Source organism: Chrysochloris asiatica, unplaced genomic scaffold (assembly GCF_000296735.1).
Source record: "Chrysochloris asiatica unplaced genomic scaffold, ChrAsi1.0 scaffold00154, whole genome shotgun sequence".
Classification (NCBI taxonomy): Eukaryota; Metazoa; Chordata; class Mammalia; order Afrosoricida; family Chrysochloridae; genus Chrysochloris; species Chrysochloris asiatica.
In genome coordinates this window covers 3,170,761-3,182,933 of record NW_006408672.1, presented here as the reverse complement: position 1 = coordinate 3,182,933, position 12,173 = coordinate 3,170,761, and the positions used below count along the sequence as shown (strand labels likewise).

The 12,173-nt window shown below is 43.9% G+C and overlaps 1 protein-coding gene across 1 annotated transcript in view; it reads left to right on the top strand.

The window, feature by feature from the left end:
• Window positions 1-2,183: 2,183 nt before the first annotated feature.
• LOC102818683 (zinc finger and BTB domain-containing protein 21-like) overlaps window positions 2,184-12,173 on the top strand; it is a 58,094-nt gene continuing 48,104 nt past the window's right edge. The window contains exon 1 of the mRNA XM_006870853.1: window positions 2,184-4,806. Coding sequence (XP_006870915.1) covers window positions 2,187-4,806 — 2,620 coding nt within the window. The 5' untranslated portion in view covers window positions 2,184-2,186. The remainder of the gene's footprint in view (window positions 4,807-12,173) is intronic.

The window sequence follows — 12,173 nt, the reverse complement described above, 5'->3', positions numbered from 1 at the left end:
GACCGTCAAATGTGGCGGTGGCACGCTGTCTCATCCACCGAGAAGAGCTCCACGCTGTCTCATCCGCCAAGAGGAGCTCGCCATTAGTCACTCCCTGACTCTGATACGGTGGTTCAAGGGGCCAGTGTGGTCAGTTTCCCAGTCAGGGAACCAAATGTTAAAACAGTTTTAAGATTTGTGGTTGAAGAAGCAGAGGCCACTCAGAGAGGTGAAACAGAGTTTCAGATTTTATTTAAGCCGGTTAACTCAGAGAAGCTTATTTCTCCAGATTCTGAGCCCCTAATGGAGGGCAACAGAGGCCTATGTGGGGTCAGAGTCAGGAGGGGCCAGACTGCATACCTTTTTGAAGGCAGGGGGAAAAACAGGGAGATTGATCCCATTTGGTGACCTGATTAGCATTTTAGCTTGCCTCCTGGGTGGAGAGGGCAGTGAATGATTTTTACCTTTTCCTATTCAGAACAGCTAGTAGTTTCGAACTGCTGACCCTGAGGTTAGAAGCCCGATTTGTAACCACTACACTATCAGAGCTCCTTACCTATTAATATGTTGTTTTTTTTTGTTAAGTGCCGTCGAGTTGATTCCAACCCAGAGTGACTCTGTATAGGGTTTCCCAGGAGCCGCTGATGAGTTTGAACCACACGGCTTTGCAGTCTGGCACATTAACCCACAGCGCCATACCAGGACTCCACCTATTAATATAGGCCTTCTGAAAATGTATCAAAGTATTAACTATGTGCTTACTGCTTATTGTTTGCTAACTCATCCAGTGTTTGTAACAAGCCTATGAGGGTCACAGTTCTCCCTCTCATTTCACTCCTGGTGCTCAAAGCTGAGATCCCTGGCAGGAGGGCTATTGCCTCTACCCAGTCTTGTAAGATTACTATTATACACCCTGCTACCCGATAGGCTAGGTTAGCTCAGAGAGGCTAACAGATATTTCCAGCTCATACAGGTCAATCCGACAAGACATCCCAAGCCACTAAGCTTTTACCTCAGAAAACGCTAGCCACTACCTTGCTTTAATATTGGAAGAGAATCTCAATAAAATCCCAACTCAGCCCCCTTAATTTAGAATTAGAAATACTTAAGTTCAGATCCAGGTTGACGTTTCCATTGTGCTATTGTTGAAAATGTGACTTGGTAAGAAAATATAATTGGAGAGATTGCAGAGATGTATAGCCATATGTAGTGGCTATGAATTGGGCTGCAGACCTCAAGGTCAGCAGTTCGAAACTACCAGCTATTCCAAGGGAGAAAGATAAGGCTTTCTGCTCACGTAAAGATTTACAGCTTTGGAAACCCTGTACAGGGTCACTATGAGTCGGAACCGACTCCACCGCACATAACAACAACAAAAAAAACATAGCCTGAGAATGGAAACAAACTTTTTCATTATTGAGCGATTTTACCCTTTGTTAAATGTGTTCAGTTGCTGTTAAGTGCCATAGTGTTGTGGGTAATAGTTCAGTGCTTATCCTATAGTGCCATACCAGGACTTGTTCAGTAGTAACTAACAAATGACGTTTCTGTGTCCAAATTCTTACTTTTCAAAAGTCTGGCATGACCTCTATTTTGCAACCTATTGATAGCAATTCTTATTACCTTTAACCATATGTTGTTGTTGTTATGTGCTTTGGAGTTGGTTCCGACTCATAGCGACCCTGTTCAGGGTTTCCAAGGCTGTAAATCTTTATGGGAGCAGAAAGCCTCATCTTTCTCCCGTGGAACAGCTGGTGGTTTCGAACTGCTGATACAATAATAAAAATGATTTTCCTGTTAGTTGTAGATGTAATAGTCTGAGTTTTTACTCTCAACCAATAAATAGAACCAACCATCTGATGGATAAAAACCATATGTATAAACCTTTGATTTTCACATATTGTTTTCCTACACACCTGCTAAGTTCTGGCATTGTATATAACTACCAATGTTGCAGTCTTAGATCCTAAAATTCTTTGATTTTAATGATTGAGGACCTTCTTAAGCCTGGGACTTCTATTTTCAGTATTCTTCAAGTAAGATTGTTCACTCAGAAACCTCTGTCTGCTTACTCTTCTGCTAAATCTTGGCACCTACATAAAGATGGCTGGCGTTCCCTGCCCTTGAGGGGCCCTCAGTCTCTCAGAGAACTTTTCATTGCACTATTTGTAATGGTTGTACGTTTGTCTTCCAGATAGACCCAAACAATGGAGGAATTACTGCATTACATAAACCCAGCACATGCCATTTCTCTCCTGAGTGCTCTCAACAAGGAGCGCCTCAAAGGACAGCTCTGTGATGTGCTTCTGATGGTTGGAGACCAGATGTTTCGAGCTCATAAAAACGTCTTGGCTGCCAGCAGTGAATACTTCCAGAGTTTATTCACAAATAAGGAGAACGAGTCACAAACTGTATTTCAGCTCGACTTCTGTGAACCCGATGCTTTTGACAGCGTTTTGAACTACATCTATTCTTCGTCTCTGTTTGTTGAGAAGAGCAGCCTGGCTGCAGTGCAAGAACTTGGCTATAGTTTGGGGATTTCCTTCCTGACTAACATTGTTTCTAAAATGCCTCAAGCCCCCTTCCTGACGTGTCCCAGTAGAAAAAAAGTTTTCCTAGAAGATGATGAGAACAGCTCCCAAAAGAGAAGTGTCATTGTCTGTCAGAGTAGAAATGAAGCACAAGGGAAAACTGTTAGTCAGAACCCACCCAATGTAAGCCATACTTCCTGGCCCCCAGCCAGCATTGCCACCAAGACCAGTTCCAGTAAGCCTCATGTCCCCAGACCGACTGACCCTCTTCATAGTCTGTCACTCAGCGAAAAGAGTTGGCCACGAGATAGTTCTGTGGGATACACAAAGCCTCTTGAGTGTTCTGGCTCTTTGGATGATCCCAGTAGAATCGATTTAGCCAAAAGGAATACGGGATTGCCTTCAAAGTCGCTCCCAGAGAGAGCAGCTGCTGATGACCCATCAGGTGTGAGTGGTCAGCTTCCAAAAGGAAAGGCCCTGGAGCTGGTTTTGAAAAAAGCACGGCCGCCTGTTTTGTCTTTGTGCAGCTCGTTGGAGGTCCCCTATCTCTTGAAGGAGACTCCCACAGGAGGAGGACAAACTGAAGACAGAAACCTATTGTACTACTCAAAATTGGGGCTGGTGATCCCCTCCGGCGAGCCTGGTTCTGGAAAGCAGAGCATTGACAGAAGTGGCCCGCTGGTCAAGAGTCTCCTCAGACGGTCATTGTCGATGGATAGCCAGGTTCCTATGTATTCACCCTCGATAGATTTGACATGTCCCCAGGGATCCTCTTCCATGTCTAACGCTGTGCCAGGGAATGTGCTTTGTGTTTTAGCTCAAAATTCATCTTTAAAAGATGGTAGTGAGAGCACAGCCCTGGACAACAGGACTCCAATCCTCTCGCCACATCGCCTTAGGTCCTTCAGTGCTTCTCAGTCCACTGACAGGGAGGCCCCCTCGCCACCGGTCACGGAGGTCCGCATAAAGTCGGAGCCCAGCAGCCCACTCCCAGACCCTTCAGACATCATCAGAGTCACCGTGGGGGATGCAGCAACAACACCGGCAGCAGCCCCAGGGTCAGCAGTCACAAGGGACTTTTCTCTGAAAACAGAGGAGGATCCAAAGGAAATGAGCAGACTCCCAGCCAAGAGGAGGTTCCAGGCGGACAGAAGGTTGCCCTTCAAGAAGCTAAAGGTTAATGAGCACGGCTCTGTGCTGGAAGAGAACTGTGAGGAAGGCTTGAGTCCGAGTCTCCTGGAGGCGGACTTTCCAGATTCTGACATGAATAAAGATGAATTTGGTGAGTTGGAGGGAAGGAGACCCAACAAAGAATTTAAATGCAAACATTGCCTTAAGATCTTTAAATCAACAGCAGGTCTTCACCGTCACATTAACATTTACCATAACCCTGAAAAGCCCTATGCTTGTGACATTTGTTACAAGAGATTTCACACAAACTTTAAAGTGTGGACACACTGTCAGACTCAGCATGGCATAGTGAAGATCCCGTCCCCAGCCTCTAGTTCACATGCTGTTTTGGATAAAGAAGTAAACCATGTGATCTCAGCAAAAGAGGATAATATGTTTATCAGTTCTTCCAGACAAATTAACTTTGATTCTGAAGACTCTTTTAGCATCTCTGAAGACCTCAGTCTTTTTAAGAATCTGAAAAGCCAAGTGAAAGAGGAGCCCACTGAAGAGGCAGAGGCAGAGGTGATGGAGACCAGCATCAGCATCGCTCCCAAAGAAGCAGGGACCAGCAAAGACACTGTTTTGTGGCCTTGTAAGAAGTGTGGGAAAACTTTCACAGTACACAAGCAGTTGGCGAGTCACCAGGAGCTCTTGTGTTCTGTGAAACCATTCATCTGTCAGGTTTGCAACAAAGCTTTTAGCACAAGCTTCCGCCTCTGCAGTCACTTCCAGTGTCACAATAGCGTTAGTGCTTCTCAGTCCACTGACAGGGAGGCCCCCTCGCCACCCGTCACGGAGGTCCGCATAAAGACGGAGCCCAGCAGCCCACTCCCAGACCCTTCAGACATCATCAGAGTCACCGTGGGGGATGTAGCAGCAACACCGGCAGCAGCCCGAGGGTCAGCAGTCACAAGGGACTTTTCTCTGAAAACAGAGGAGGATCCAAAGGAAATGAGCAGATTCCCAGCCAAGAGGAGGTTCCAGGCGGACAGAAGGTTGCCCTTCAAGAAGCTAAAGGTTAATGAGCACGGCTCTGTGCTGGAAGAGAACTGTGAGGAAGGCTTGAGTCCTAGTCTCCTGGAGGCGGACTTTCCAGATTCTGACATGAATAAAGATGAATTTGGTGAGTTGGAGGGAAGGAGACCCAACAAAGAATTTAAATGCAAACATTGCCTTAAGATCTTTAAATCAACAGCAGGTCTTCACCGTCACATTAACATTTACCATAACCCTGAAAAGCCCTATGCTTGTGACATTTGTCACAAGAGATTTCACACAAATTTTAAAGTGTGGACACACTGTCAGACTCAGCACGGCATAGTGAAGATCCCGTCCCCAACCTCTAGTTCTCATGCCATTTATGATGAAAAAGTAAACCATGTGATCTCAGCAAAAGAGGACAAGGCATTCAAAACTTCCAAACAAATTTGATTCTGAAAACTCCTCTTGCCTCTGTGATTGACCTCCGCGTCTTTCCAAGCAACTGAACGTCCATGTGAGAGAGGAGGCTGTGAAAGTGGCAAAGGAAGAGATGCCTAACAGCAGCATACCAGTGAGGATACTGGCCTGTGGTCCTGTGAGAAATGCGGGAAAATGTTCCTGGTGCCCAAGCAGCTGTGGCATCTGGAACCTCTGCGTTCTATGAAACCTTTCATCTGTCATGTTGGAAACACAGCTTCTCACATTGATTCCTGGCCCTAGAATCACTTCCATTTCCACATGTCTCAGGTCACAGAGGAGTCAGTGCATAGAGAACCTGCAGCTTGCCTGTGCTTACAAACTCTCCCTCCCCACCCCCTTTCCACCACAGCCTCCCACTGCCCCAAATCCAGCCTACCTGGTCTGTCTGAAAAATCCAAGTTCTGCCATGGAGATACAGTTTACACCCTAAGAATCAGACACACTTCTTTTTATCAAACCTCACCTCTCTGAGTGATCACATTTAAGACAGTTTATGTGTGAATTTTGCCATAGAACATTCAAGAGTGTTTTTTTTTTTAAATTATCAACAAACCCACAATTTTAAGGCTGATAACTTTTTACCTGTTATGAAATGAGAGATGGTTTTCAAATATCAACCACAAGAAATAAAGTAGTTTTTTAAAAAAGAATAATAAAGGTTGGAAATTCTACTTGAATTTAAGTTTGAGATAAATTGACAATAATTAGTAATATCCCTATTCAACCCTTGTTGTTGTTGTTGAGTGCCGCCGAGTCAGTTCCAACCCATAGCGACCCTGTACAGGGTTTCCGAGGGTGTAAATCTTTACGGGAGTAGAAAGCCTCATCTTTTTAGGAAACCTAAAAATATTGTGGTTCTGGGCCTTAAAATAGCAGACTGATTTGATTCATTACCATTGAAATTTGATTAATCTTGTTTGTTTACATAGTTGCTTATTCTATGTGCAACAAACCCATACTTTGAAGTAGAAAGAAATGAGTTTTTTTGAGGAAAAAAAGTATTTGTGGAAATACTTTAAATTGCTCCAGTATACATAAGGGGAACAGGTTTTACTGTTTTGCTTTGTTTTAAACTTTTTATCTTTAATCAGTTTTCCATTCAATAATTCTTACACATTTTGTTTCATGTCATAGATTGCAACCCCCAAAGTGTAGCATCATCACTCATCTCACTTGCTCCCTAAGTCTTTTGCATTCTGCCTTGTATATGTGAACAGCAGGTTTTTTTTGTGTTTGTTTGTTTAGTTTTTTTACTCAAAAAAATGCAAAGAAAGCAAGCAAATCATGATTAACATCATCTGTTCTATTTTCCTGAGAACAATCTATGCAAATATTTCCTAAGAACATTTTCAACCTATGCTTCCTGGAACATTCTTGTCACATATTTTCCAATCACAACCACATATTTGCCCCCTTTTTCCTTACTTCCCCTAGAGCAGTGCAGGTTAACCTATGGTTGTAAGCTTTGTCCAAATATCTCTCTTTTGAGTTCTGCTAGCACATTGCCATGTTTTGATCAAGCCCCTGCTAGGTGGCATTGACCATTCATAATAGAATTGCATTTCTTCTGCAAGAGACTTGCCTGCCTTTTTCTAAAGGGGCTTAGGTTGATGAGAATTGCTTTCTTCACCTTGCTGAGCTAATATGCCTCACCTTCAGAGGGTGATTTCATTCATTTGATGGCCACTACAGCAAACAAGTTCTCATTGAAGGACCAAAATCAGGCTAGCTCAGACTATAAGCTCAACTGCACCACTTAGAAGCAAGAGAGACGCTTTACAGTGTTGGCTTATTGCATAGGAAACATTTGCAGAAAGGATCACAAAGGTTAGATTCTATATGTGATAGGTTTCTTCAATATACGTAATTCTGCATAGTGAGGGATATTCCTTTCTGGTTACAAGCGTTAGTCATGCATTTAGTAAAACATTTAATTAAGCTTGGAATAATTATTATATTCAAAATATTCCAATTTGTAGTATAGATCGCAACCAAGAAGCAATACCAATTGTGTAAACAACTGAAGATACCTAAAAAGGGAGAGTCAGGCATTGGAAGTATCGGATATAACAGAGTAGCATACTGGTGGATTTTTCTAATATCTGGTTCTGCTGTGGAATTTAATCCCAGTACAGTAGGAGGTATTAGCTGTGGCATAAACTCCTCACTGTTACGCTAGAAGGGAATCAGGCTATCTGCTATTCCATCTGCAATAGCATCAGCAATTTGAGTCATGGTAGTAGGCAGATAGCAAATAGATTTTTAAAACAGGATTACCGTAGTTTAGTGGCATGCTTGGAGGAGCATCTATCCATCTCACCCCAGGTTTTTCAGTTATCATGTTATGCGATGGCATAAAGTTTTATTTTGGGTTCAGGTCTTTAGATCACTAGTTCAAGGTATACTTTCATTATAGGAGTGGATATCTACAGGAAATCTTAGAAGACGTAACATAACCTGTCATCTTCCAACTGTTGAAGCAAGGTAATGCCCAGGCAGGAGGTTTGTTATTTGGGTTTTGTTCACTTATAGTAAGATAATTTTACCTTACAGATGGTACAATTATAAAAGTCCATATTTATAAGGAGCTCAAGGCAGGTTGTCCCTGGCATAACTGAGTGGAGAAGAAGTGGTTCCATTGACTTGTTCAAGCCAAGGTTTTGTTAGCTAATTATTACAAATAGATTAAGTGTTCCAGTCTTAGTTAATTTGGGGGTAGAATGTTACAGGAGGTCACATTAGGCATCCTATAACAAAATCCATCCAGTATCGGATTGTTGTTCCTGTTAAGTGCCATTGAGTCGGTTCCTACTTATAGTGGTCCTGTATAGGGTTTCTGAGGAGTGGCTGGTGAGCTTGAACCACTGACCTTGTGGTTCAAACTGCCTTTGCAGTCTAGCACATGAACCCACAGTGCCACAGCAGGACTCCATCTATGGGATTAGGATACTGCTATTTAGGACACTGTGGGGTTAAATCCTTTTTGGATTTAGTTTAAATTGTAACAAAGCACTTGGGATTTTGTTGACAGTATAGAAGAGGACTCTATCATCTAATGCCGATGGCCTGTTCAAGAGTGATGTTAGGGTTAACAGTAGCTTTGGGTACAAGACTAGAATTCAGTATAGGAGTTGATAATCTGAATTTTCAAGTCTCAAGATGGTCAGCTGGTCCAAAGGGCTTTTTCAGTTTTTCAAAATTGTGATAAATGAATCCAAGGTTTAAATTCCTTTTGTTTTGGCTGTACTTGGATTGGTGAGGAGAAACTAAGTACAGACCCTTCCAATGAAGTTCTAAGGAGTCCTTCAATTGAGGTCTTTTCCATTTCATGTACTTTTCTGGAGAAATGGTAGGTAGATTCTTCAAGCATAAATTTTGGTTATCAAAGTCTTCTTTAACCTCTTCGAAGACTGTGAATTAAAGAGTGATACTTTATACTTTAGATTGTACAAGGTTGGGGTCAGTTTAAGGAACATAAGGGAGGGTTTATAGGTCTTCCAGTAATCACAGGGGGTGACTTTACAGAGCCTAAATGATGGTTATGGAGTCCAAGAGGAAAACTTTGTTAGGTGCCATCGAGTCCGTTGGAACGTGTGTGACAATGACCTTATATAAAATAGAATGAAGCACTGCCTGGACCTGTGCCACTTTCTCCTATGTTTGCGCCCAGTGTTGCCGCCATTGTATCAATCCATCGCAGGGAGGGTTGCCCTCTTTTTTGCTGACTCTTTACTAACGGTGATGCCCCCTGCTATTATGCAGTTGTCTGTTCTCCTCAATTCTGTTGAAGTTTGCTTTATGTATTTTGTGCTTTTATCATGGTTATGTCCTTTTGTTGGATCGACCCTTTATTATATAACATCTTTATTTCTTTTTACTGTTTTTTACATTAAGGTGTATGCAAAAAAACAAAAACAAAAAACACCCATTCCTCCACATCATTCTCTACTAGATTGGATCCAGGAATTCATTGCAATGGCCACACAGAACTCAGGGGGTGTTTATTAGAGAAGTTTACAGGTTACAGTTCAGGGTCAGAAATGCTCAGGGAACAGTTATTCCAGTTGCACAGCCCCTCTCTGCCCAGGCCATGATACAGCCCTTTGTATCATTTCTATCCTTTGACTAATGCCCACAGGATTCACCAATCCACCATTAAGTCTTAGCCTGACTCTTAGCTCTGTGGGTCAGCAAACCTAGCTCCCCCAACCTAGTGTCTAAAGGCACCCCACTCTCAAGCAAACCTCCTGCCCAAAGCCACTTACCTTTACTTGCTTTGTGGACTGGGAAGCCTACCACTCTATCTTTTGCTTTGGCTGTTGGTTCTGATGTTGCTACTCCTCTGACATCATAGTTTTCTGCCCCTGGGTCAGGGAGGTTTATTGTGCAAGGATCTCTGAGCCTAAAGGATTCTGCTCACTCTGCGTATAAAGGGATTTCCTCTTTATGATGGGTGTGAGCTCTATGCTGAGAGGCTTCATTTTAATCCATGTTAGAGTTTCAAGTTTTCACAATTAACCATGTTAACATCACTCACAGCTGAATCATATAATCCATCAGTATCCTCCCCTACCTTCTCTTACTCAGAAGCTTCAGGAAAAAGTTGTTTGGTGAAAGTTTACAAAGACTACGGCTAGGGGACACATTAAATACCTTAAGGAGCTCCGGTAGCATGGTGGCGGTGGTTATGTGCAGTGGAGGCGGAAACGACTTATGGGGACCTTTTACAGGGTTTCCGAGGCTGTAAAGCCTTATGGGAGCAGAAAGCCTCATCGTTCTCCCATAGAACAGCTGGTAGTTTCGAACAGCTGACCTTAAGGTTCGCAGCCCGATTTGTAACCACTATGCTATTACGAATCGGGCTGCTAAGCTCACAATCAGCAGTTCAAAACTACCAGCTGTTCTGCGGGAGAAAAATGATGCTTTCTGCTCCCATAAAAAATTACAGCCTCGAAAACCCTGTACAGGGTTGCTATGAGTTGGAACCGACTCCACGGCACATAACAACAACACTGCAGTCTCTTTTTTTGGTGAGGGGAAGGGAGGACACACTGTTAAGTGTAGTTTATTGGTTAGTACATGAATCCTTTACATGTAGTGACCTAGTCACAGCAGATACTCCAGCCTGGCCTCCCGGGCCGTGCTTGCTCTTGCCGGCATCACCTTTTACCCTGATACATGGGTGTGAAAGCGTGGAGACAGCATGGACTCCTTTCTTCCCCTCATTGTCCTGGCCAGCTAGGTACCAGGTACTGACTGTCCTCCCCTTCTCTATCTAGCTTACTTACTTAACACTCGGCTTTTGCCATCACCTATGCCTCTCTCCACCTGTCTGACTCATAGAAACCATAGCCTACCTTCAGCAAGCAAACCCCATTCCTGATCAGCTGAAGAACTAAACTCACCTCCACATAGAGCCCAGTGGACACCTGGGAGTTATCTGGTGCTTAGTACTAGTGGAGTACCAGGAAAGAGAGGATCTAGACCTATCCCGGCTATTGTGTTGTTCTATAAAGCCGGGAGGACTCCTGGGAGCAGAGAATGGAGCAGAGCCAAGCAGCTTTAGCTGGATACCAAGAGCTTTATCTCCATGGGGCTGGGGGATGGGGAACAGGGAGAGTACAACTGTGCCCTCTGGGACAAAGAGCCACTGTTTGATCTGCCTGTGTCCACTCACTCAGGCTTATCTCTAGCCAGGAACTCTCCTTTAATAAACACACTTTTAACATGACTGACTTTGGCTCAGTTTCCCTGTGGAGGCCCAGAGACTGCTCAGGTACCTCTTGCCTCTCTACCCTCCTCTTCTGTTTGGACTCCTGATGTGAGGAGAAACCGACTATTTTTTGGAGAAGAGCGTTTCCCTGAAGAACCCAGCTCTGTCTTCATAGGAACCTAGGGCAGTGATGAACCAGGGAGGATACAGGGTCCCAGAACTTGGTCAATCATCTTGTCAGACAGGCAGGGGACAGGGTACTAGGAGGGACACAGTCTGCCGCCATCACTGTGTAACATGATCAAAGCAGGGAGGGACAGGAGGCAGCACTGGATGCCCCCAAAGTCCCTCTCCTGCCACTTTGTAGAGAACTTGAAAAGAGTGCATGGATGGGGGCCAGCCCCAGGGAGCTCGGCCAACAAGGTGCTGAGCATAGAAAAGAGTGTCTGCTCCAGAGACTTGAAGGCAGATCAGATTCTAGCCCCTGAGGGAACCATGTCTCAATTCCTATGGAAAGTCAGATGGTGTGAGTGTATGTGTGTTGGAGGTAGGGGAGAGTGGAGGATAAGGTTGAATTTTCCTTGGGCAAAGTCATAATAGTCCATTCTTGGGGCACAATAAAATTGTGGGAGATACAGACTAGGCTGGTTGTGCCCAGGTTGCAAGGTCAATAGACAGGTTATGGTGGGAAAGAGGCCAGCAAGTGGAGCACCGATATGTTTCTCTGGCAGTCCATGTACTCATAGATCTGAAAAGACAGCTGCTCTGAATAGCTCAGGTAGGAATAGGTCAAGGTGCCCTGGATGTGCAAAAGCACATGATGGACTTTTTCAGCCAGGTACAGATTTTGTATGTATTTTCATCCCATATCTTCTTAGCCACTGCGTAAAACCTGTTCACTGGCCAAAGGGCCAATGGGCAAGAGTAGCTTCTTGGAGACCTGTCCTACCACAAATGACAGGTGTAGAACCGCAATGGCCAGCTGGGGCACCGTGATAGGATAGTAGTTGTGATTGGAGATGTTCAAGACATTTGTTAAGTTGAGGTTGGTACCAGCCTCATTTAAGGCCACTGTGGAAGAGTTGAGGCCTGCAGGCCATTGTAGTCTCTCTTATTAGAAATTAATATTGCCACTCTTGTTCTTTTTTGGTTGCCATTTGCTTGATATGTTTTTCCAATTTTTGATTGTTTAGCTTATTTTGTCTTTGTATCTTAGGTGTGTCTCTTGTAGTCAGCATTACTGATGAGTGTTACTTTCTTATCCATTCCGCTACTCACTCCCTGTCTCTTGACTGGTGCACTTAATCCATTTGGAA